Raw genomic sequence first — 21,962 nt, forward strand, 5'->3', positions numbered from 1 at the left:
GCCCCTGAGCCGATCCTCCCGCGGCTGCTTTCTGATTGACAGGTTTCTATTATCAGGCGGGTTTCACATCTGTGTTGTAAGACCAAATTTTAATGTGTGTTTTACGCTCCCTGACTCCTGGGCCTTATGGATTTTAAAGGGGTGGTCTGTATCCAGAAGAAAGGGGGTCCGTGAGCCATGTCCTGCCTGGCATGGGGACAATGACTACACGTGCCAGGCTCATTCCATTCACTTCTACAGGAGCTAGCGTGACAGCTAACAAGTGTGTCCACATGTACGTCCCCCTCCCCATACAGCCTCTGCTGCGGTAGCACACGGATTGGGAGCACGTCATGTCATTGGGGTGAACCTTTGCATCCAACACTTTCATGGAATCAAATCTATCACCTTGGATGGTTCTGTTGTGACTCTGCATCCTGCCTAAATTTTGGGGTTGTTTTATGAATCCTCTTAAAAAAAAATCTCCTGAGGTTGTTGAGTTGCCTCATACATCTATAGCAAATCACTAGATATGCAGACACTTCATAATTGGTGGGAGTCTTATCCATTGGGACCCCCTCACTGATCCTGAGAATTGGGAGGCTACAGAGCTGGTTCAATGTTTTTACTGCAGGGGCCATTCATTTAAACAAGAAGAGGTGATGCTTCCCTGCACGGCACGGTACTACTGTGCAGGGGACAAATCGATGGTGCCACCGAATTACACCAGCACTGCAGATCTGTCACTGGATCCGTGAAAGTTTCGGAGGTCTGATCCTACTAATCTTAAAACAATATTAGCCATTTAGTTAATAATTCAGGTAACTAGTGATGAGCGGGCACTACCATGCTCGGGTGCACAGTACTCGTAACTAGTGATGAGCGGGCACTACCATGCTCAGGTGCTCTGTATTTGTAACTAGTGATGAGCGGGCACTACCATGCTCGGGTGCTCTGTATTTGTAACTAGTGATGAGCAGGCACTACCATGCTTGGGTGCTCAGTACTCGTAACTAGTGATGAGCGAGCACTACCATGCTCAGGTGCTCGGTACTCGTAACTAGTGATGAACAGGCACTACCATGCTCAGGTGCTCGGTACTCGTAACTAGTGATGAACAGGCACTACCATGCTCAGGTGCTCGGTACTCGTAACTAGTGATGAGCAGGCACTACCATGCTCGGGTGCTCTGTACTTGTAACTAGTGATGAGCGGGCACTGCCATGCTCAGGTGCTCGGTACTCGTAACTAGTGATGAGCGGGCACTACCATGCTCAGGTGCTCGGTACTCGTAACTAATGATGAACAGGCACTACCATGCTCGGGTGCTCGGTACTCCTAACTAGTGATGAGCGGGCACTACCCTGTTCGACTGTTCGTAATTAGTGATGAGCGGGCACTGCCATGCTCAGGCGCTCGGTACTCGTAAATAGAGATGAGTGGGCACTGCCATGCTTGCCTGGTCAGTACTCATAGCGAGCAGTGGATACTGGGATGGGCGCAATTCGAGCACCAAGTATAATGAAAGTCAATGGGGAAAGCATTTTTTCTGCCTTACGAGCACTACACATGGTAGTACTTTTATAATTTCTCTATCAGCCCAAACTGACAGCGTAAACTAGGCCCATAGCCTTCTATATCTCCCTATTAAAAAAAATTGCACTTTTAGAGCTATAATCGCTTCCTCTGTTCTGCCGAACCTAATGTTTAATCAGATATGCTAATTAGGTGTTGAATGCACCCTGGGCGTGGCCAAGAGGCTCTGCATCCTTCTGCTCACCATTCTTGCATGCCCCGCCTCCCACACTGACAGCACTGCCTTACCTGGAGCAAGAAAGCTCAACCAAGCCAGTGCTGTCAGTCACCAGTGAGGGGCATATAAGAGCGGTAGACAGAACGGTGCCACGCCCAAGGGGCATTGATCATATCGTTGGCATATCTGATGAAACCTCAGTTTCTGCAGAACGGAGGCAACGAGTAGACACGAAGATGTGATTTTTATAGGGGGCGATATTCCCTCTAATGCCATGTGTAGAGTTTATACTTTCACTTTGGACCAACATTCTCTTTTTAAAGGTTTTTATTTAATGCCAGAGTGACTGAACATGTCTTGCACTGGACAACCAGCCATGTCCAGGCCTCAGGCTTCATCCCCAGCTCTTTACAGACGACCAGCCGTGTCCAGGCCTCAGGCTTCATCCCCAGCTCTTTACAGACGACCAGCCGTGTCCAGGCCTCGGGCTTCATCCCCAGCTCCTTACAGACGACCAGCCATGGCCAGGCCTCGGGCTTCATCTCCAGATCTTTACAGATGACTAGCCATGGCCAGGCCTCGGGCTTCATCCCCAGCTCCTTACAGACGACCAGCCATGGCCAGGCCTCGGGCTTCATCTCCAGATCTTTACAGGTGACCAGCCATGTCCAGGCCTCAGGCTTCATCCCCAGCTCCTTAGAGACGACCAGCCATGGCCAGGCCTCGGGCTTCATCTCCAGATCTTTACAGATGACCAGCCATGTCCAGGCCTCAGGCTTCATCCCCAGCTCCTTACAAACGACCAGCCATGGCCAGGCCTCGGGCTTCATCCCCAGCGCTTTACAGACGACCAGCCATGGCCAGGCCTCAGGCTTCATCCCCAGCTCTTTACAGACGACCAGCCATGTCCAGGCCTCAGGCTTCATCTCCAGCTCCTTACAGACGACCAGCCATGGCCAGGCCTCGGGCTTCAGCTCCAGTGCTCTACAGACGACCAGCCATGGCCAGGCCTTGGACTTCATCCCCAGCTCTTTACAGACCAGCCGTGTCCAGGTCTCGGGCTTCATCCCCAGTTCTTTATAGACCAGCTGTGTCCAGGCCTCGGGCTTCATCCCCACTGTTTATTAACCAGCCGTGTCCAGGCCTTGAGCTTCATTCCCAGTTCTTTACAGGCGACCAGCCATGTACAGGCCTTGAGCTTCATCCCCAGCTCTTTACAGACGACCAGCCATGTACAGGCCTCGGACTTCATCATCACTCTATATAGACCAGCCGTGTTCAGGCCTCGGATTTCATCATCACTCTTTATAGACCAGCCATGTCCAGGCCTCGGGCTTCATCTCCAGCTCTTTACAGACGACCAGCCATATCCAGGCCTCGGGCTTCATCCCCAACTCTTTATAGACCAGCTGTGTCCAGGCCTCTGGCTTCATACCCACTCTTTATAGACCAGCCATGTCCAGGTCTCGGGCTTCATCCCCAGCTCTTTATAGACCAGCCATGTCCAGGCCTCGGGCTTCATCCCCAACTCTTTATAGACCAGCCATGTCCAGGCCTCGGGCTTCATCCCCAACTCTTTATAGACCAGCCATGTCCAGGCCTCGGGCTTCATCCCCAACTCTTTATAGACCAGCCATGTCCAGGCCTCGGGCTTCATCCCCAGCTCTTTATAGACCAGCCATGTCCAGGCCTCGGGCTTCATCCCCAGCTCTTTATAGACCAGCCATGTCCAGGCCTCGGGCTTCATCCCCAGCTCTTTATAGACCAGCCATGTCCAGGCCTCGGGCTTCATCCTCAGCTCTTTATAGGCCAGCCATGTCCAGGCCTCGGGCTTCATCCTCAGCTCTTTATAGGCCAGCCATGTCCAGGCCTCGGGCTTCATCCCCACTCTTTATAGACCAGCCGGGTCCAGGCCTCGGGCTTCATCCCCACTCTTTATAGACCAGCCGTGTCCATGCGTCGGGCTTCATCCCCACCCTTTATAGACCAGCCGTGTCCAGGCCTCGAGCTTCATCACCACCCTTTATAGACCAACCGTATCCAGGCCTTGGGCTTCATCCCCAGCTCTTTACAGATGACCAGCCATGTCCAGGCCTCAGGCTTCATCTCCAGCTCCTTACAGACAACCAGCCATGGCCAGGCCTCAGGCTTCATCCCCAGCTCTTTACAGACAAGCCATGTCCAGGCCTCGGGCTTCATCTCCAGCTCTTTACAGACGACCAGCCATGTCCAGGCCTCGGGCTTCATCCCCAACTCTTTATAGACCAGCCATGTCCAGGCCTCGGGCTTCATCCCCAACTCTTTATAGACCAGCTGTGTCCAGGCCTCTGGCTTCATACCCACTCTTTATAGATCAGCTGTGTCCAGGCCTCTGGCTTCATACCCACTCTTTATAGACCAGCCATGCCCAGGTCTCGGGCTTGATCCCCAGCTCTTTATAGACCAGACATGTCCAGGCCTCGGGCTTCATCCCCAGCTCTTTATAGACCAGCCATGTCCAGGCCTCGGGCTTCATCCCCAACTCTTTATAGACCAGCCATGTCCAGGCCTCGGGCTTCATCCCCAGCTCTTTATAGACCAGCCTTGTCCAGGCCTCGGGCTTCATCCTCAGCTCTTTATAGGCCAGCCATGTCCAGGCCTCGGACTTCATCATCACTTTTTATAGACCAGCCATGGCCAGGCCTCAGGCTTCATCCCCAGCTCTTTACAGACAAGCCATGTCCAGGCCTCGGGCTTTATCCCCAACTCTTTATAGACCAGCTGTGTCCAGGCCTCTGGCTTCATACCCACTCTTTAGAGACCAGCCATGTCCAGGCCTCGGGCTTCATCCCCACTCTTTATAGACCAGCCGGGTCCAGGCCTCAGGCTTCATCCCCACTCTTTATAGACCAGCCATGTCCAGGCCTCGGGCTTCATCCCCAGCTCTTTATAGACCAGCCATGTCCAGGCCTCGGGCTTCATCCTCAGCTCTTTATAGGCCAGCCATGTCCAGGCCTCGGGCTTCATCCCTACTCTTTATAGACCAGCCGGGTTCAGGCCTCGGGCTTCATCCCCACTCTTTATAGACCAGCCATGTCCAGGCCTCGGGCTTCATCCCCAACTCTTTATAGACCAGCCATGTCCAGGTCTCGGGCTTCATCCCCAGCTCTTTATAGACCAGCCATATCCAGGCCTCGGGCTTCATCCCCACTCTTTATAGACCAGCCATGCCAAGGCCTCGGGCTTCATCCCCACTCTTTATAGACCAGCCGGGTCCAGGCCTCAGGCTTCATCCCCACCCTTTATAGACCAGCCGTGTCCAGGCCTCGAGCTTCATCCCCACTCTTTATAGACCAACCGTATCCAGGCCTTGGGCTTCATTCCCAGCTCTTTACAGGCGACCAGCCATGTACAGGCCTTGGGCTTCATCCCCAGCTCTTTACACACGACCAGCCGTGTCCAGGCCTCAGACTTCATCCCCAGCTCTTTACAGACAACCAGCCATGTCCAGGCCTCGACCTTCATCCCCAGCTCTTTACAGATGACCAGCAGTGTCCAGGCCTTGGGTTTCAGCCACAGCTTTTTACAGACCAGCTGTGTCCAGGCCTCGGGCTTCGTTGCCAATTCTTAGACCAGCCATGTCCAGGCCTCGGGTTTTGTCACCTACTCTTTATAGACAGCCACTCGTGTCCAGGCCTTGGGCTTCATCCCCAACTCTTTACAAACAACCAGCCATGTCCAGCCCTCGGGTTTTGTCGCCTACTCTTTACAAACAACCAGCCTGGACTTTTTCGCCAGCTCTTTACAGACGACCAGCCATGCCCTGGCTTCGGGCTTCATCCTCAGCTCTTTAGAAAATGCATTTGTCCCGAACGCCATTCTGTTAGGTCAGAAAATTGAGCAGCGAGTCGCAGTTTCCGTTATAAACATGGCCAGCAAAATGGATTTCGCAGTGGCCCAGTTCTCCTCACCCCTCCCCCACACACACAGGGGCCTCTGATTTATTTATTAAGCTCATTTCTAATTTAGAACAATTTATAATTCAAGAAAATAACCCAGAAGTGATCAGACATTTCGTTCCCAGCGTCCTCTGCACACAAGCATGTTCCACAACGCAAGAAAACGCGTCTGTCAGCGCCTGTGCGTGTGTGACCGGGTCACGCCTGCGCGTACAGGCCGGCTCGCGGCTGTTGTTGCTATGGAGACCCGCCGCGCGCACGCTCTTTGCGCGCGGAAGGGCAGAGTGCCGGGGAGGCGCGTGCCCGTGAGCTGGAGCAGAGGATCGTCTTCCTGTTCCTGTGCTGCTGCTGACAGCAAAACAACCGGGGGGGGACAGCAGCGGCGGCGTCACTACACCGGAAGTACCGGGAGGAAGGAGACGGCGGCACGGCGGAGACACGGGTAATGCGGCCATAGGTGTGTGTGGGGAGCCGGGCGGAGGGATACACTGTGACATCTGATCCTGGAGTCAGGGGCTGCAGGATATAGTGCACCTGCCATATCGTGCTCCTTATTAAAGGGGTCATCCTGAATTAAAGGGATCCTATCAATTAACCTCAACGCCTCTAGATTTGGTCTCTGTTTGTTTATGATGATCACCCCTTTAATTTCCCTTTAATTCCCCTTTAATTGAGTTGTCTATATATAAATCCCACCAGAACGCCCTTCAGGCCGGTTGCACATGTCTGACAGTCCAGATCCGGACCGGCCATGGGTCTCCTGACTCTCCGACCCCATCGACATACATGAGGCTTGTGAGTGTGGCTCTGGGTGGTCCATACACGGGACTTTAAAGTTTGCCTCACCTTAAAGACCCCCAAAATCCATCCTTAGTTGCCGTTAGCAACAATATTACCCCTCTGTGTTACTTGCATACCACCTATATGCGATTCACAGCTAAATTGCAGCTTTAATGTCGGCTCACTAGACCCTTTAAAGGTTAGGAAAATCCGAAGACTGATTTCACGGCAGATCTGCAAAATCCCCATGTGATGCAGGCAAATTTTGCTGCAGATTTAACCCCTGATAAAACAAAAGGGGTAAAATCCGCAGTGAAAACCATCAGCGGGTGCAGATATTAACATTCACACCACAGGTCACTGTCTGCATTTATACAATCTCATTCACTTGTGGATTTTATCTGCACGGATTTTATCTGCGGATCCACTGGCAAGATCCACAGCGGTTCTGCGCAGTGTGGACCCTCCTATCGGACACATTCTCTTAAAGGGAACCTGTTACCAGATTTGGGGCCTATAAGCTGCGGCCACCACCAGTGTGCTCTTATATACAGCAGTCTAACATGCTGTATATAAGAGCCCAGGCCGCTGTGTAGAACGTTAAAATCACTTTATAATACTCACCTAAGGGGCGGTGCGGTGCAGACTGGTCAGATGGGATGGGTGTCTCCGGTACCGGCAGCGCCTCCTCTTTCGGCCATCTTTGTCCTCCTTCTTCTGAAGCCTGGGTGCATGACTCGTTCTACGTCATCCACACTAGCCGTTATTGAGCTCCTGCGAAGGCGCACTACAATACTTTAATCTGCCCTGCTCAGGGAAGAGTAAAGTGCGCCTGCGCAGGGACCTCAATGCCGGCGTGTGTGGATGATGTAGGACGAGTCATGCACCCCGGCTTCAGAAGAAGGTGGACAAAGATGGCCGAAAGAGGAGGCGTTGCACCCGGAGAACGGAGACACCCATCTGAAGCAGTCTGCACCGCCCGTTAAGTTGAGTATTATAAATTGATTATACGTTCTACACAGCGGCCTGGGCTCTTATGTACAGCATGTTAGAATGCTATATATAAGAGCCCAATGGTGGTGGCCGCAGCTTATAGGCCCCAAATCTGCTGACAGGTTCCCTTTAAGTCGGATTTACCGTGCAAAATGTCTGCACCAAATCTTACACCGAGAAATCAGATATGGGAAATTGGCCCCAAATTCTGCAGAAAGACTGGGAATGACGTGTGCAGGCTGCAACTACACATTATCGCTGGAGGCCGGGATACAGGGACCAGCAGGGAATTTACATGCACCGCCGGCCACTTTCTGCTTGGAATTTGTCCACATAATATAGATAAGTGTTAAAATCTCATCCTCCTTCCCACTATTTTGCTGCTGATTTGTCATCCTCTGTCATCACACGCTCAAACTGACCCATTATTGTATATTTACCGGGCGAACACACTTGAGTTGTATCATCTATATATCTGCAGAGGATCCCTTTAAATAGGTAAAAGTGCAAAGCAGGTTTGCAATTTTCCTCTTTAAAAATCCTTCTGTCTTGAGAACGGAGAGGATTTTTTTAAATGTATATTAGATGTCTGCTTGTTGTCTAGGGTAACTGGCCTCCGCTGCAGTCTCCAAAGGAAAGAGTGCGGCGCTTACAAGCTGATTGCTATAGAGCTTGTGAGCGCTGCTCTGAAGCATGCTGAGTATATTCAGCTTCAATGCCCCTGTGATCTTAATGCTGCAGAGGCAAATCCATCTCTGCTTGCAGAACTTGAAAGAAGACAGTTCGGATCAGCGCCGTGATCACCGCTTGTTCAATCTGTCAATCATCAGCCGCTCCTGACCCTTTAATGTCTCCGAGTTTATAAATACCTGTATAACCTCTTTAATTCACCTTCAATCTTAGCAAGGTATCCCCCCTTTCCATAGGATAGGTCACCTGCTGTTCTCCGGGGGTCCCACCGCTGGAGCACCTATTCATTACCTATAGGATTGCAGGAGATGGCAGCTGCCCCCCTATCCATAGTATGGTGGTCACTTGCTGCTCTTCGGGGGTCCTACCGCTGCTGCAATTATCCATTATTTACGGGATTTCAGGAGATGGCAGTTTTTCCCCCTATCCATTGGATATGTGGTCACTTGCTGTTCCCACCACTGGGGCACCTATTCATTACTTACGGGATTGCAGGAGATGGCGTTATCCCCCTATCCATAGTATAGCTGGTCACTTGCTGTTTTCCGGGGGTCCCACTGCTGAGACACCTATTAATTACCTACGGGATTGGAATTTGGAAGAGATGGCAGTTATTCCCCACTATCCACAGGATAGGTGATCACTTGCTGCACTTCGGGGGTCCCACTGCTGAGACACCTATCCATTATTTATGGGATGGCAGTTATCCCCTGTTCTATCCATAGGATATGTGGTCACTTGCTGTTCTCTGGGGGTCTCAATGATGGGACACCTATTCATTACTTACAGGATTGCAGGAGATGGCAGTTATCCCCCCTTTCCATAGGATTGCTGGTCACTTGCTACTCTAAGGGGTCCCACCGCTGGGACGCCTATTCATTGTCTACAGGATTGCAGGAGATTTCAGTTATCCCCCTATCGATACTATACGTGATCATTTGCTGTTCTCTGGGGGTCCCACCGCTGGGACACCTATTCATTATCTATGGGATGGCAGGAGATGGCAGTAAGCACCCCAGCCATAGGATAGGTGATCATCTGCAGCTCTCCAGGGGTCCCACTGCTGGGACAACTATTCATTATTTACAGGATTGCAGGGGATGGCAGATATCCCCCTATCCATAGTATAGGTTGTCACTTGCTGCTCTCCGGGGGTCCCACTGCTGGGACACCTATTCATTATGCAGGGGATTGCAAGAGATGGCAGTTATCCCTTCCATCCATAGTATAGGTGGTCACTTGCTGCTCTCCGGGGGTCCCATGCCGAGACACCTATTCATTATTTATGGTATTGCAGGAGATGGTTGTTATCCATCCCCTATCCATAGAATAGGTGGTCACTTGCTGGTCTCCGGGGTCCCACTGCTGGGACACCTATTCATTATGTACAGGATTGCAGGAGATGGCAGTCATCCCCCCTTTCCATAGGATTGATGGTCACTTGCTGTTCTCCGGGGGTCCTATTCATTATGTACAGGATTGCAGGAGATGGCAGTTATCCCCCCCCTTTCCATAGGATTGATGGTCACTTGCTGTTCTCCGGGGGTCCTATTCATTATGTACAGGATTGCAGGAGATGGCGGAATACATCCCTTCTGCAGACCCATAGACAATGAACTGAGCAACGGTCGGACATGTGAACTTCTGCTCCATTGAAGACAAGTCCTTGGGATCTTTGAGGGTCCCAGAGATCGATTAGTAAATGTTGCCCTATCCTATGGAGAGCAGGTGTCTTATGATTTTAAGATTAACCCTTTAATATTTGCAGTGAGTGGGTTTTGCGGCACCGTCGGTGGTAATCTGTCCTCTCGTTGTTTTTTGTCCTCAGCTCATGGAGTCTCTGTAAGCGGTGGAGGAGCTCGGGGCTCGGCCGGGAGGCGCTGATCTGAGGCCACGCTGCTCCAGAACCAAGGTGAGGCTGTTTGCCTTCCTGCCGCCCTGTAATCCGCCACCTCCATGTTGGATCCGTCCTCTCTGGATCTGCCGGGTGTGTCTGTAATCTTAGCTGTGCCGCTTACGTGCCAGGGTACAACAATCACAGCTGGCCACACAGTCTCCGGGCGCACACTCCGAGGATTCTGTGTCTGGGCAGACAAAGGCGGCCGTTTCTTGGCACTTTATACAGGAGACTGCTGCCACTTAGGTACCTGATACCCGAGACCGCGCTTGGGTTACAATGGTTGGATACAAGATACGGGAAGTGGGATCCATTCAGCGCGTCTCTCCGGAGGACGCTGGAGGTGGTAGTGTCTGGATGGGTTGGGGGATGGGTAGAAGGGCTGTCATGTGATGCATGGCCTGGGAAAACCTGTTCACGTAAAGCCACGTGCCCACGGTGCGTTAGTTATTTATTTATTTTTTTTGCGTTTTTATTCTTCTTTTAAGCATCCCAGCAAAGTCTATGAGAATCCTGACTTGCTGTTCACACGTTGCTTCTTTTTTTTGTTGCTGAAAAAAGCAGCGTGACAATTCATTCTGCATTTTTTTTCCTGCTTTTTTCACCCAATTTTTAGAGCAGAAACGCTCCAAATTTCAAAACTTCTCAAAGTTTCTGCTCCAATTTTCCATGACACTTTTTTTTTTTTTGTTTTGTTTGCTATCAAGGTGTGAATGAGCGAGGAGGGCTCCCCCGCTGCTCTCGCTGACACGGTCCTGCGCTTCCTGTGCCATGATGACATAGACACGGTGAAAGAGCTATGTGCCGACTGGTTTCCCATCGAGTAAGTCTATCCCCGAGGGAGCAGCCATTGCCCCAGACAAGTATTAAATATCATACGTACCATATTTTTCGGATTATAAGACGCACTTTTTCTCCTAAACACTTGGGAGGAAAATGAGGGGTGCACAGGAGCAATGCCGCCGGCGCTGTACTGTGCTGATGCTGCGGGCCTATGCTGGTGTTGCAGACCGAGAGCACTGTGCTGTCCTGGGGATGCGGACGCTATCCTGAAAATGTAGGCAGTGCGGTCTTCGAAATAATGGCGCCCGGAGTCAGCGTGTGCACAGGTGGAGCTTTCGGCGCAAGATCGCTACTGCGCACACACCACTTCTGGGCGCCATTTTCCTTAAGTCCGCTGCTGGGAGAGAAATGGGCCAGAGGCGGCGCGTGCACAGATGAGATCTTGAGCCAAGAGCTCCATCTGCACACACGCACCAGCTCCGTGCACCATTATTTGATGTCAGCACCGCCATCATTTTTAGGTGGCCCGCAGCCCCAGCACGGCGCCCCGGGCCTGAAGTCCAAACTCCCACAGCCCTCACAGCATTATTTGAAGTCGGCACTGCTGACATATTTAGGATGGCGCCCCTTGGCCTGCTGCCCCAGCGCAGCGCCCCCCGGCCTGCAGCCCCAGCGCGGCGCCCTCCGGCCTGCAGCCCCAGCGCGGCGCCCTCCGGCCTGCAGCCCCAGCGCGGCGCCCTCCGGCCTGCAGCCCCAGCGCGGCGCCCTCCGGCCTGCAGCCCCAGCGCGGCGCCCCCCGGCCTGCAGCCCCAGCGCGGCGCCCCCCGGCCTGCAGCCCCAGCGCGGCGCCCCCCGGCCTGCAGCCCCAGCGCGGCGCCCCCCGGCCTGCAGCCCCAGCACGGCGCCCCCCGGCCTGCAGCCCCAGCACGGCGCCCCCCGGCCTGCAGCCCCAGCACGGCGCCCCCCGGCCTGCAGCACAAACTCACGCAGCATCGCCCTATTCCACCACTGCCCCTACCTCCTGTGACCCCGCTGCACCACCACTTCCGGTAAGACACCGCCAGATTGTAAGACGGACCCCATTTCTTTACTATTTTTTTTTTTTTCCCCCTCTAAATCTGGGGATGCGTCTTATAATCAGTTGCGTCTTATAAACCGAAAAATACGTTGTCCTACCTTATTATGATCACCTACAGGTACCCGGATTCCTGGTACCGAGACATCACATCGAACAAGAAATTCTTCTCCCTGGCAGCCACCTGCCATGGGCAAATAGTGGGCATGATTGTAGCCGAAATAAAGAGCAGGACCAAAGTGCACAAAGAGGTTGGTTAAAGCGTCACCGTCATTTTGCATTGCCCGGGCGGCATCATCTTGTGTAATTCTTGGTTTCTCTGCTTCTAGGATGGGGACATCTTGGCATCCAGCTTCACCAGCGACACCCAGGTGGCATACATCCTGAGCCTGGGCGTGGTGAAGGAGTTCAGGAAGCAGGGCATTGGTGAGGCCCATTGCAGCACAGAGTGGCGGTGGCATTTATGGCTAACTCACTGGCTAATGGGCTTTTCTTTCTCAGGGTCTCTGCTGCTGGAGAGTCTGAAGAGTCACATCTCCAGCACCGCCCAGGACCTGTGCAAGGCGCTGTACCTGCACGTGCTCACCACCAACAGCAACGCCATCCGCTTTTACGAGAACCGGCACTTCCATCAGCACCACTATCTGCCGTACTACTACTCCATCCGCGGGGTGCTGCAAGATGCCTACACATATGTGCTATACCTCAACGGAGGGCACCCGCCCTGGACTGTGATATATCCTTCACTGGGCGCCATTCACAGATTAATGTCTCTCCTATAGATTAACGATTGGGTAGAAGAGTCATCCGACAATATGTTTTATCATCCAATATACTCATGCACGCTCACTTCAGCTGAGCATGCATGCGTTCTGAATGGTAAGCAGTTGTCGGGCGCCTCAACTCCCTTGACAACAAAGGATCAAGCATGTTGAAATCCAACATGCCTGATCCTTTGAAGACATCTGTTGTCAGAGGAGAGTCGGGTGCCTCCAAACACAATCATTGGTCAGCCAGTTCCACTAAATCAAGCTTGTTTAGCTATCTTAAAGGGGGTTTCCACATCTTGGCTATTGATGGCTGCCTGGGGTTAGCTCCCTTGAGAACAAAGGATCACACATGTTGAAATCCAACATGCCTGATCCTTCGAATACATCTGTCAGAGGAAAGTCGGGTGCCTCATTTACTGGTCATCCAGTTCCACCAAATTAAGCCATCTTAAAGAGATTTTCCACAACCTAGCTACTGATGGCCTTTCCTTAGGATATTATATTGGTGGAGGCCGACAACCAGCACTCCGACTGTTCAGCTTTTTGCAGGTCCCTCAGCGTCCGGATGTATTGAGCCGAAATAGCATCGATTCATACACTATATATAGTGGATATGGTCTGATACTGAAGGTCACCTCCTATTGAAGTGAATGGGAGCTGAGCTGCAGTGCACAAAAACACATCCACTATACTGTGCTGTTCCAGCTGCCTACATTAAATCCGGCAGGAGCCACAAACAGCTGATCAGTCGGGGTGCTGGGTGTCGGACCCCCTCCGGTCCGATATCTTAAAGACAGGCCATCAATGTCAATGCTCCAGATCCCTTTAAAAGGTGTTTAGTTGGCTTTAGGCATTGCATAATGGGTATCATGAGATGGGTGGTAGGAAAAATGTTAACGTCCGCCATTCTTTCTTTACTTGTTTTATCTTCCTTAACATTTCTTCACGGACTATCTGCAGCACCTGGGTTCTGCCCTGGCCGGTCTCAGCCCGTGCTCACTGCCACAGAGGATCTACCGGCAGGCCCACACCCTGCTGCGTAGTCTACTTCCCTGGTCCGGCATCTCTGCAAAGAGCGGCATTGAGTACAGTCGCACCATGTGATCACAGGTATGGCACACTGACACCGTAGAGGTGCTGAGCGCACTGCGAGTCACGTGGCAGGCTGTGTCCTCCCCGAAAAGATGGCGGCCATTGTGTGGCTGGACCGATATAACACCGCGGCTTATAGATTTTATATATGAGTCCCGATCACCTTCTTTATACATTATAATGTAAAATGATTTCCGCAGCCAACCTTATATATTTACATGTTTCTTTAATTTTGCTTCTGTCATATATCATTTGCATTTTTTTTTTAGTAAAGGTCTTATTGTTCCAAGCATCTAAGGCTAGGTTCAAATTTCCGTTAAAATGTATCAGTCACAATTTGCGGCTATGGTAAACAACGCAATGCGTTTAGCGGATTCCGTTGTGTCCCATAGACTTATATTAGTGGCGGATTGCGACTGATGACCCTGCGTTGCATCCGCTGTGCCGCAGTCAGTCGTTTTTGGACTGACCGACAGGGCGGAAACAATGCAGAATGTAACGTTTTTCGGGCCGTCAAAATCAACGCACCGCGCAGGAATCCGTCGCCATCCGTCACGCTTGTAATGTTTGTCTATGGTGCTGGATTCCGTCGTAATCCGTCTTACGACAGAATCCAGCGCTGGATTCCGTCATGCTCTACTGAGCATGCCCAGCAGGTTTGGCACACCCACTGGACTGTCCCAAACACAAACGGATCATGACTGATCCGTAAAAAAACGGACGCACAGCGGATGTAACGGACGCAACGGATCAGTTTTTTCACAGGATTCCTGTGAAAAACACATCCGTTGCATCAGTTGCCAACTAAAAAACGACTGATCCGTTGCTGACGGATTTAAAACAACGGAAATGTGAACCTAGCATAAAAGGAGCACGTTGACTTTCTTAAAGGGGTTGCTCAGGAATAGAAAAAAAAAAAGTCTCCTTTTTTGTTTAGAAACAGCGCCACCCCCAACCGTAGGTTATATGTGGTATTGCAGCTCAGCCCCTGTGAACGGAGCTGTTATACCAAACATAACCCCCTTTTGAGGTGCTTTGGCTAAAACATAAATGTCTGGTCACCAAATAGACCCCTCCTGCCAACAATGCCACCCCGACCCTATCCCCGGAGGAGAACTGACGCTGCGTGTACAATGAATGGGAGAAATGGACACCGCCAACTGAGAAAGTCCTCATCCATTAAGGACAGTTTACATATATAAATATAATAATGGAAATTAATTTAGATCAATTGATCCTATTAGACATATAACAATAACCGAACACTGGAGTATTCCCAGGCTGGCCACAGGGGGCGCTGTCATATCAGCCACATAGTCTTCCTTCCTATAGAAAGAACTGAGGGAAGCCCCTCCATGGTTGGTCGGAGAGATGGCTTCTTGTTTCCGCAACTTTCCCCATTCTAGTTTATGGGAATTATGCAAATAATGGTTATTGCCTATCCTGTGGAAATGTATGATCCTGATAACGGGGGTCCTCATGCGAATGGGGCAGTAATGCACATGACAGCAAATTTGGAGCTTAGAAGTCCAATGCCCATATTGGTAGTCTGTGGCCACCTGTTCAGAGCCCTGCAACAACCCCAGTGCCGCCCCTGATTAGTAGGCTTGATGTGACGACACTCAACACATTGCATTGGGGTCTACTAATCAGAAGAGGATGACCATAGGTGGGGGGTCACTGGGTCCTGGCCTGGCATCCACAGACTACCTATATGGCTCTTGGCTCAGGAGAATTTTGCTCAACTTTATTGATCAGACATGCAAACTACAGCTCCATTTGCACAAGGGACATCACACCCTTATTCTTGAAATTAAAGGGGTTCTCCCATAAACATCATATTCCACTTGTCTGCTGGGGGTCCAAGTGCCGGAACTGTAACCAATCACCAGAACAGGTGTCATCTGTGTGAATAAGCAGGTGCCACCACTTCACTGTATAGGAGTGGTGGTCGCACATGCTCACTGCCGCTCCAGTCACTGTATAGGAGTGGTGGTCGCACATGCTCACTGCCGCTCCAGTCACTGTATAGGAGTGGTGGTCGCACATGCTCACTGCCGCTCCAGTCACTGTATAGGAGTGGTGGTCGCACATGCTCACTGCCGCTCCAGTCACTGTATAGGAGTGGTGGTCGCACATGCTCTCTGCCGCTCCATTCACTGTATAGGAGTGGTGGTCGCACATGTTCCCTGCCGCTCCAGTCACTGTATAGGAGTGGTGGTCGCACATGCTCACTGCCGCTCCAGTCACTGTATAGGAGTGGTGGTCGCACATGCTCTCTGCCGCTCCATTCACTGTATAGGAGTGGTGGTCGCACATGCTCACTGCCGCTCCAGTCACTGTATAGGAGTGGTGGTCGCACATGCTCACTGCTGATCCGTTCACTGTATAGGAGTGGTGGTCACACATGCTCACTGATCCGTTCATTGTATAGGAGTGGTGGTCGCACATGCTCTCTGCCGCTCCAGTCACTGTATAGGAGTGGTGGTCGCACATGCTTGCTGCCGCTCCAGTCACTGTATAGGAGTGGTGGTCACACATGCTCACTGATCCGTTCATTGTATAGGAGTGGCGGTGGCACATGCTCGCTGCCGCTCCAGTCACTGTATAGGAGTGGTGGTCGCACATGCTCACTGCTGATCCGTTCACTGTATAGGAGTGGTGGTCACACATGCTCACTGATCCGTTCATTGTATAGGAGTGGCGGTCGCACATGCTCGCTGCCGCTCCAGTCACTGTATAGGAGTGGTGGTCGCACATGCTTTCTGCCGCTCCAGTCACTGTATAGGAGTGGTGGTAGCACATGCTCGCTGCCGCTCTGTTCACCGTATAGGAGTGGTGGTCACACATGCTCACTGATCCGTTCATTGTATAGGAGTGGCGGTCGCACATGCTCGCTGCCGCTCCAGTCACTGTATAGGAGTGGCGGTCGCACATGCTCGCTGCCGCTCCAGTCACTGTATAGGAGTGGTGGTCGCACATGCTTTCTGCCGCTCCAGTCATTGTATAGGAGTGGTGGTCACACATGCTCGCTGCCGCTCTGTTCACCGTATAGGAGTGGTGGTCACACATGCTCACTGATCCGTTCATTGTATAGGAGTGGCGGTCGCACATGCTCGCTGCCGCTCCAGTCACTGTATAGGAGTGGCGGTCGCACATGCTCGCTGCCGCTCCAGTCACTGTATAGGAGTGGTGGTCGCACATGCTTTCTGCCGCTCCAGTCATTGTATAGGAGTGGTGGTCACACATGCTCGCTGCCGCTCTGTTCACCGTATAGGAGTGGTGGTCACACATGCTCACTGATCCGTTCATTGTATAGGAGTGGCGGTCACACATGCTCGCTGCCGCTCCAGTCACTGTATAGGAGTGGTGGTCGCACATGCTCACTGCTGATCCGTTCACTGTAGAGGAGTGGCGGTCGCACATGCTCACTGTATAGGAGTGGCGGTCGCACATGCTCACTGTATAGGAGTGGCGGTCGCACATGCTCACTGTATAGGAGTGGCGGTCGCACATGCTCACTGTATAGGAGTGGCGGTCGCACATGCTCACTGTAGAGGAGTGGCGGTCGCACATGCTCACTGTAGAGGAGTGGCGGTCGCACATGCTCACTGTATAGGAATGGAGGTCGCACATGCTCACTGTATAGGAATGGAGGTTGTACATGCACACAGTATAGGAGTGGTGGTCGCACATGCTCACAGTTTAGGAGTGGTGGTCGCACATGCTCACAGTTTAGGAGTGGTGGTCGCACATGCACACAGTTTAGGAGTGGTGGTCGCACATGCACACAGTTTAGGAGTGGTGGTCGCACATGCACACAGTTTAGGAGTGGTGGTCGCACATGCTCACTGTATAGGAGTGGTGATCGCAGCACATGCTCACAGTATAGGAGTGGTGGTCGCACATGCTCACAGTATAGGAGTGGTGATCGCAGCACATGCACACAGTTTAGGAGTGGTGGTCGCACATGCTCATAGTTTAGGAGTGGTGGTCGCACATGCTCGCTGTTGATTCATTCATACAGAGGACTCTAGGATCAGTGGGGGGGTCTCGGCAGCCGTGGATAGGTGATCTATGCCGGTGGGACTTGTCATTGGGACCCTACACTGCCATTAATGATGTCTCCATTTTCCTGCAGATTCCCGTGGTGGCACACCTCCATGACTGCACGCTGGCTGCCAGAGGAGCGACACGGTCATAGGATACAGGGTCTTACCTCCCGCTCTCTGGCCAGGATCTGTCCTGCACCCGCACACAACTCTTATTTACAGGAACGTATAATGGGATCTTCACTACTTTTCTGGCTGCTGCTATAACCCTATGGTTTCCTAACGAAAACTTTCACAGAAGATCCCATTCCCTCCGGCCACACAGGACGCAGCCGACGCTCTGCCCGAGTTTTGTAGCCTGGAGCTGCATGTCTAATTTTTATTTTTCCTTACAATCAGTTGATGTTGGTGTCTACATGGTTGCAGAGTTTTACATATACAGTATATATATATATGGGATGAGTGGAGGCCATGCAGAACTATGCAGCGGTTTATGAGGCCTCTGCTATGTAGAGGACACAATCGCCTTTCCCTTCCCGTTCAGGTCTTCCTTATCTGTTATTCGTGGCACAAGGAGCGTGCGGTCCGACCAATACTGACGCTATCACACAGGGTGCAGCTGAGGACCCCTCCCAGTCCAGCAATGGGGCACACGTCTCATGGGTGTGCACACTGGGGTCCTACATCCCAGCCGGCAAGAGTTGGTGTCAACTGAGACCAGGCTGCTGCCAAGATATTGCGGCGTCTACTTTTATTTTTTTTACCATAGCGGTAGCCATTTTTTTTTTTTTTTTTTTGCAAAAGCGTCCTCCTTATACTTCTGCCACATCGTGCAAATACCATACCTGATTAATAGAAAGGTTATGAACAGCGCAAAGTGTGGCATTTGGCTGCCAAGCTCCCTCGCCCCCTGACCTCGGCTGCATGCATTGTATTGCTCGACATCTCGACCTGGCTTATTAATCAGATTTTGTTTTTCATCAAGCCTTGGTTTCTGCATAACCCATAGGCTTACACTGTAAACCTTTTACGGCTTGTATCATATTTGCAGCATCTTTTTTTGTGAATTTTTTTTTTTTTTTTAATTTCCCTTTATTTTTCTGTATTTTTTTTTTTACTTCTTTCTCTGATTTTTTTTATTTTATTGTCATTATTTTTTATTTTTGTTTAATTTTTTTGTGATTTTTTTTATTTTTTTACTGTTCTTTTGTGATATTTTTTTTTTTTTTTTTACAAACTGATTATTTTATTTGTTTTTATTTTAGTCATTTTTTTACTATTTTTTTTGTTTTTTGGGGGTGTTTTATATTTTTTATTTTTTTTATTTTATTTTTATTTTTTGTGATTTTATTTTTTTTACTTTTTTCTTTGATTTGGTTTTTATTTTTGTTCTTTCTTTTTCGCTCCTAATTGGGAGACCCAGACAGTGGGTGTATAGCTACTGCCCTCTGGAGGCCGCACAAAGAACTACACTTAAAAGTGTAAGGCCCCTCCCCTTCTGGCTATACACCCTCCCGTAGGAGTACAGATTCCTCAGTTTTAGCTTTGTGCGCAAGGAGGTCAGACACGCACGCATAGCTCCATTGTTTTTAGTCAGCAGCAGCTGCTGACTATGTCGGATGGAAGAAAAGAGGACACATATAGTGTCCCCAGCATGCTCCCTTCTCACCCCACTGTATGTCGGAGGTGTTTGTAAGGTTGAGGTACCCATTGCGGGTACGGCGGCAGGAGCCCACATGCTGATTCCTTCCCCATCCCTCTTTACAGGGCTCTGGGTGAAGTGGGATTTACCGGTCTCCAGGCACTGAGACCGTGCTCCATCTACAGCCCCTGGAGAAGATGCTGGATGGAGCGGAGTACATCAGGGACATGGCCCTGCTTCCTCAAGGTACTCTGTGTCCCCGTGCATTTGGCGCTCACACCGCAGCATGCTGGGTGTTGTAGTGCGCCGGGGGACATCAGCGCTACGGCGCTTGTGCCATGGCCTCATTCAGCTTCGCTGAAGCAGGCACACTTATGGGAATCGGTCGCGCCGGCCGCTGGGACTGCGGCGCGGCTGGCACTTGGGGTGCGCCGGGGACTTCAGCGCGGCCCGCGCTTTTACGGCGGCCGCGCTGATAACTCGAGTCCCCGGCTTTTGCGGCCTGCTTCCGTTCGTTCCCGCCCCCGGACCTGCCAGTCAGGAGAGGGGCGGGACGCTGGCCACGTCTAGGAACGGTCATGCCGGCCGCTGGGACTGCGGCGCGGCTGACACTTGTGGTGCGCCGGGGACTTCAGCGCGGCCCGCGCTTTTACGGCGGCCGCGCTGATAACTCGAGTCCCCGGCTTTTGCGGCCTGCTTCCGTTCGTTCCCGCCCCCAGACCTGCCAGTCAGGAGAGGGGCGGGACGCTGGCCAGTGCATCAGCGCTGAGGGCTGGAGTCGTTTTTACATACTCCAGCCCTCACAATCGGCACAGAGGGGACACTGTTTCCCGCACTTTTGTTTGGGAACTCCCACGGACCGCCCCTCTCCACAGACGCCGGCAGCCATTCCTGCTGACACGCTGAGCTGCAGAGGGGAGCCGGGGAGACCCAGACAAGGAATCTGCAGCCTCTTACCCGCTATTCAGCGGGCGGTAAGCAGCCCTCAGGGCTCACCCCCTCTTGTGCCAGTATTATTCTTAGTATTTTGTTTCTACAAATACTTTGTATTGCATAGCGCTGGTCGCCCTTTGGCTATAGACTCTCTCACATTGCAGAGAGCCAGCAACATGTCGTCCGTAAAACGCAAGGGTGCCAAGGCACAGACATTATATGCCTCCTGCACCGCTTGTGGGACTTTTCTACCGGCAGGCTCCACGGACCCCCATTGTGTGCAGTGCTCGGCCCCTGCGGCGCTTGCACAGTCGGGACCTCTGCTGGACGTGTCCCAGGGTGTACCACCTGTGAATGCTGTCCAGGTGACAGGAACTGAGTTTGCAGCTTTTGCTGACAGAATGTCTCTCACTATGTCACAAATTCTTGACACATTGCGAGCTAGGCCTGTACTTCAGGCCACGGACACTGTGCAATCATTGCCCCCTGGTCCCCCTCAGCTCCAAGCTCCGGGACGGGCATATACACCTCAGGGTGAAGACTCTGACTCGGACGATGGCCCCGGGCAGCCTAAGCGGGCTCGCTATGACGGGCCTTCACATTCATCTCAATGGTCAGGATCCCAGCGAGATGAATCTATGGGTGATGAGGCGGACGTAACTGATCAGGATTCGGATCCTGGGACCGCTCTCAATCTAGATACACCAGATGGTGACGCCATAGTTAATGATCTTATATTTAACATCAATAAGATGTTAAATATTTCCCCACCAGCTCCTCTTGTGGAGGAGTCAGCTTCGCAGCACGAGAGAATCCATTTCAGATACCCTAAGCGTACTTTAAGCACTTTTCTGGACCACGCTGACTTTAGAGACGCAATCCAGAAACCCCACGCTTATCCTGAAAGGCGTTTTCCTAAACGGCTTAAAGATACACGCTATCCTTTTCCCCCTGAGGTGGTCAAGGGTTGGACCCAGTGTCCAAAAGTGGATCCTCCAATTTCCAGGCTTGCAGCTAGATCCTTGGTTGCAGTTGAAGATGGAGCGGCACTTAAAGATGCCACTGACAGGCAGATGGAGCTCTGGCTGAAATCCATCTATGAAGCGATTGGAGCGTCATTAGCGCCTTCTTTTGCGGCCGTATGGGCACTCCAAGCTATCTCAGCCGGGCTTGCGCGAGTTGACTCCGTCACACGTGCATGTGCCCCGCAGGTAGCACCATTGACCTCGCAAATGGCGGCATTCGCGTCGTACGCGATTAATGCTGTTCTTGACGCTACAAGCCGCACGGCAGTGGCGTCAGCCAACTCCGTTGTTTTGCGTAGGGCCCTGTGGTTGAGACATTGGAAAGCAGATTCTCATTCCAAGAAGTGCTTAACCAATTTGCCTTTTTCTCGTGACCGATTGTTTGGAGAGCGTTTGGATGAAATCATCAAACACTCCAAGGGTAAGGACTCATCCTTACCGCAACACAGACAAAACAGACCCCAACAGAGGAAGGGTCAGTCTGGTTATCGGTCCTTTCGAGGACCGGGCAGGTCCCAATTCGCCTCGTCAAAAAAGACTCAAAAAGACCAGAGACGCTC

At 51.7% G+C, this 21,962-nt stretch overlaps 1 protein-coding gene across 1 annotated transcript; it reads left to right on the forward strand.

The window, feature by feature from the left end:
• The first annotated feature begins 6,001 nt into the window (after nt 1–6,001).
• On the forward strand, nt 6,002–18,412 carry NAA60 (N-alpha-acetyltransferase 60, NatF catalytic subunit). Its single transcript, XM_075319397.1, has 8 exons — nt 6,002–6,112; nt 9,962–10,045; nt 10,738–10,853; nt 12,010–12,139; nt 12,218–12,314; nt 12,390–12,624; nt 13,606–13,768; nt 17,892–18,412. The coding sequence occupies exons 3-7, from the start codon at nt 10,744–10,746 to the stop codon at nt 13,760–13,762; spliced, it is 729 nt and encodes a 242-aa protein (XP_075175512.1). The 5' UTR covers nt 6,002–6,112; nt 9,962–10,045; nt 10,738–10,743; the 3' UTR covers nt 13,763–13,768; nt 17,892–18,412.
• Nucleotides 18,413–21,962: the final 3,550 nt, after the last annotated feature.

This window comes from Anomaloglossus baeobatrachus, chromosome 7 (genome assembly GCF_048569485.1).
Source record: "Anomaloglossus baeobatrachus isolate aAnoBae1 chromosome 7, aAnoBae1.hap1, whole genome shotgun sequence".
NCBI lineage: Eukaryota > Metazoa > Chordata > Amphibia > Anura > Aromobatidae > Anomaloglossus > Anomaloglossus baeobatrachus.

What these genes read in the sequence shown, in the direction of transcription:
- NAA60 (XM_075319397.1), top strand. Translation starts at nt 10,744, where the DNA reads ATGAGCGAGGAGGGCTCCCCCGCTGCTCTCGCTGACACGGTCCTGCGC. An exon ending in GCCGACTGGTTTCCCATCGA is followed by an intron (nt 10,854 to 12,009) that starts GTAAGTCTATCC and finishes GATCACCTACAG; the next exon opens with GTACCCGGATTCCTGGTACC. An exon ending in CACCCGCCCTGGACTGTGAT is followed by an intron (nt 12,625 to 13,605) that starts ATATCCTTCACT and finishes ACATTTCTTCAC; the next exon opens with GGACTATCTGCAGCACCTGG.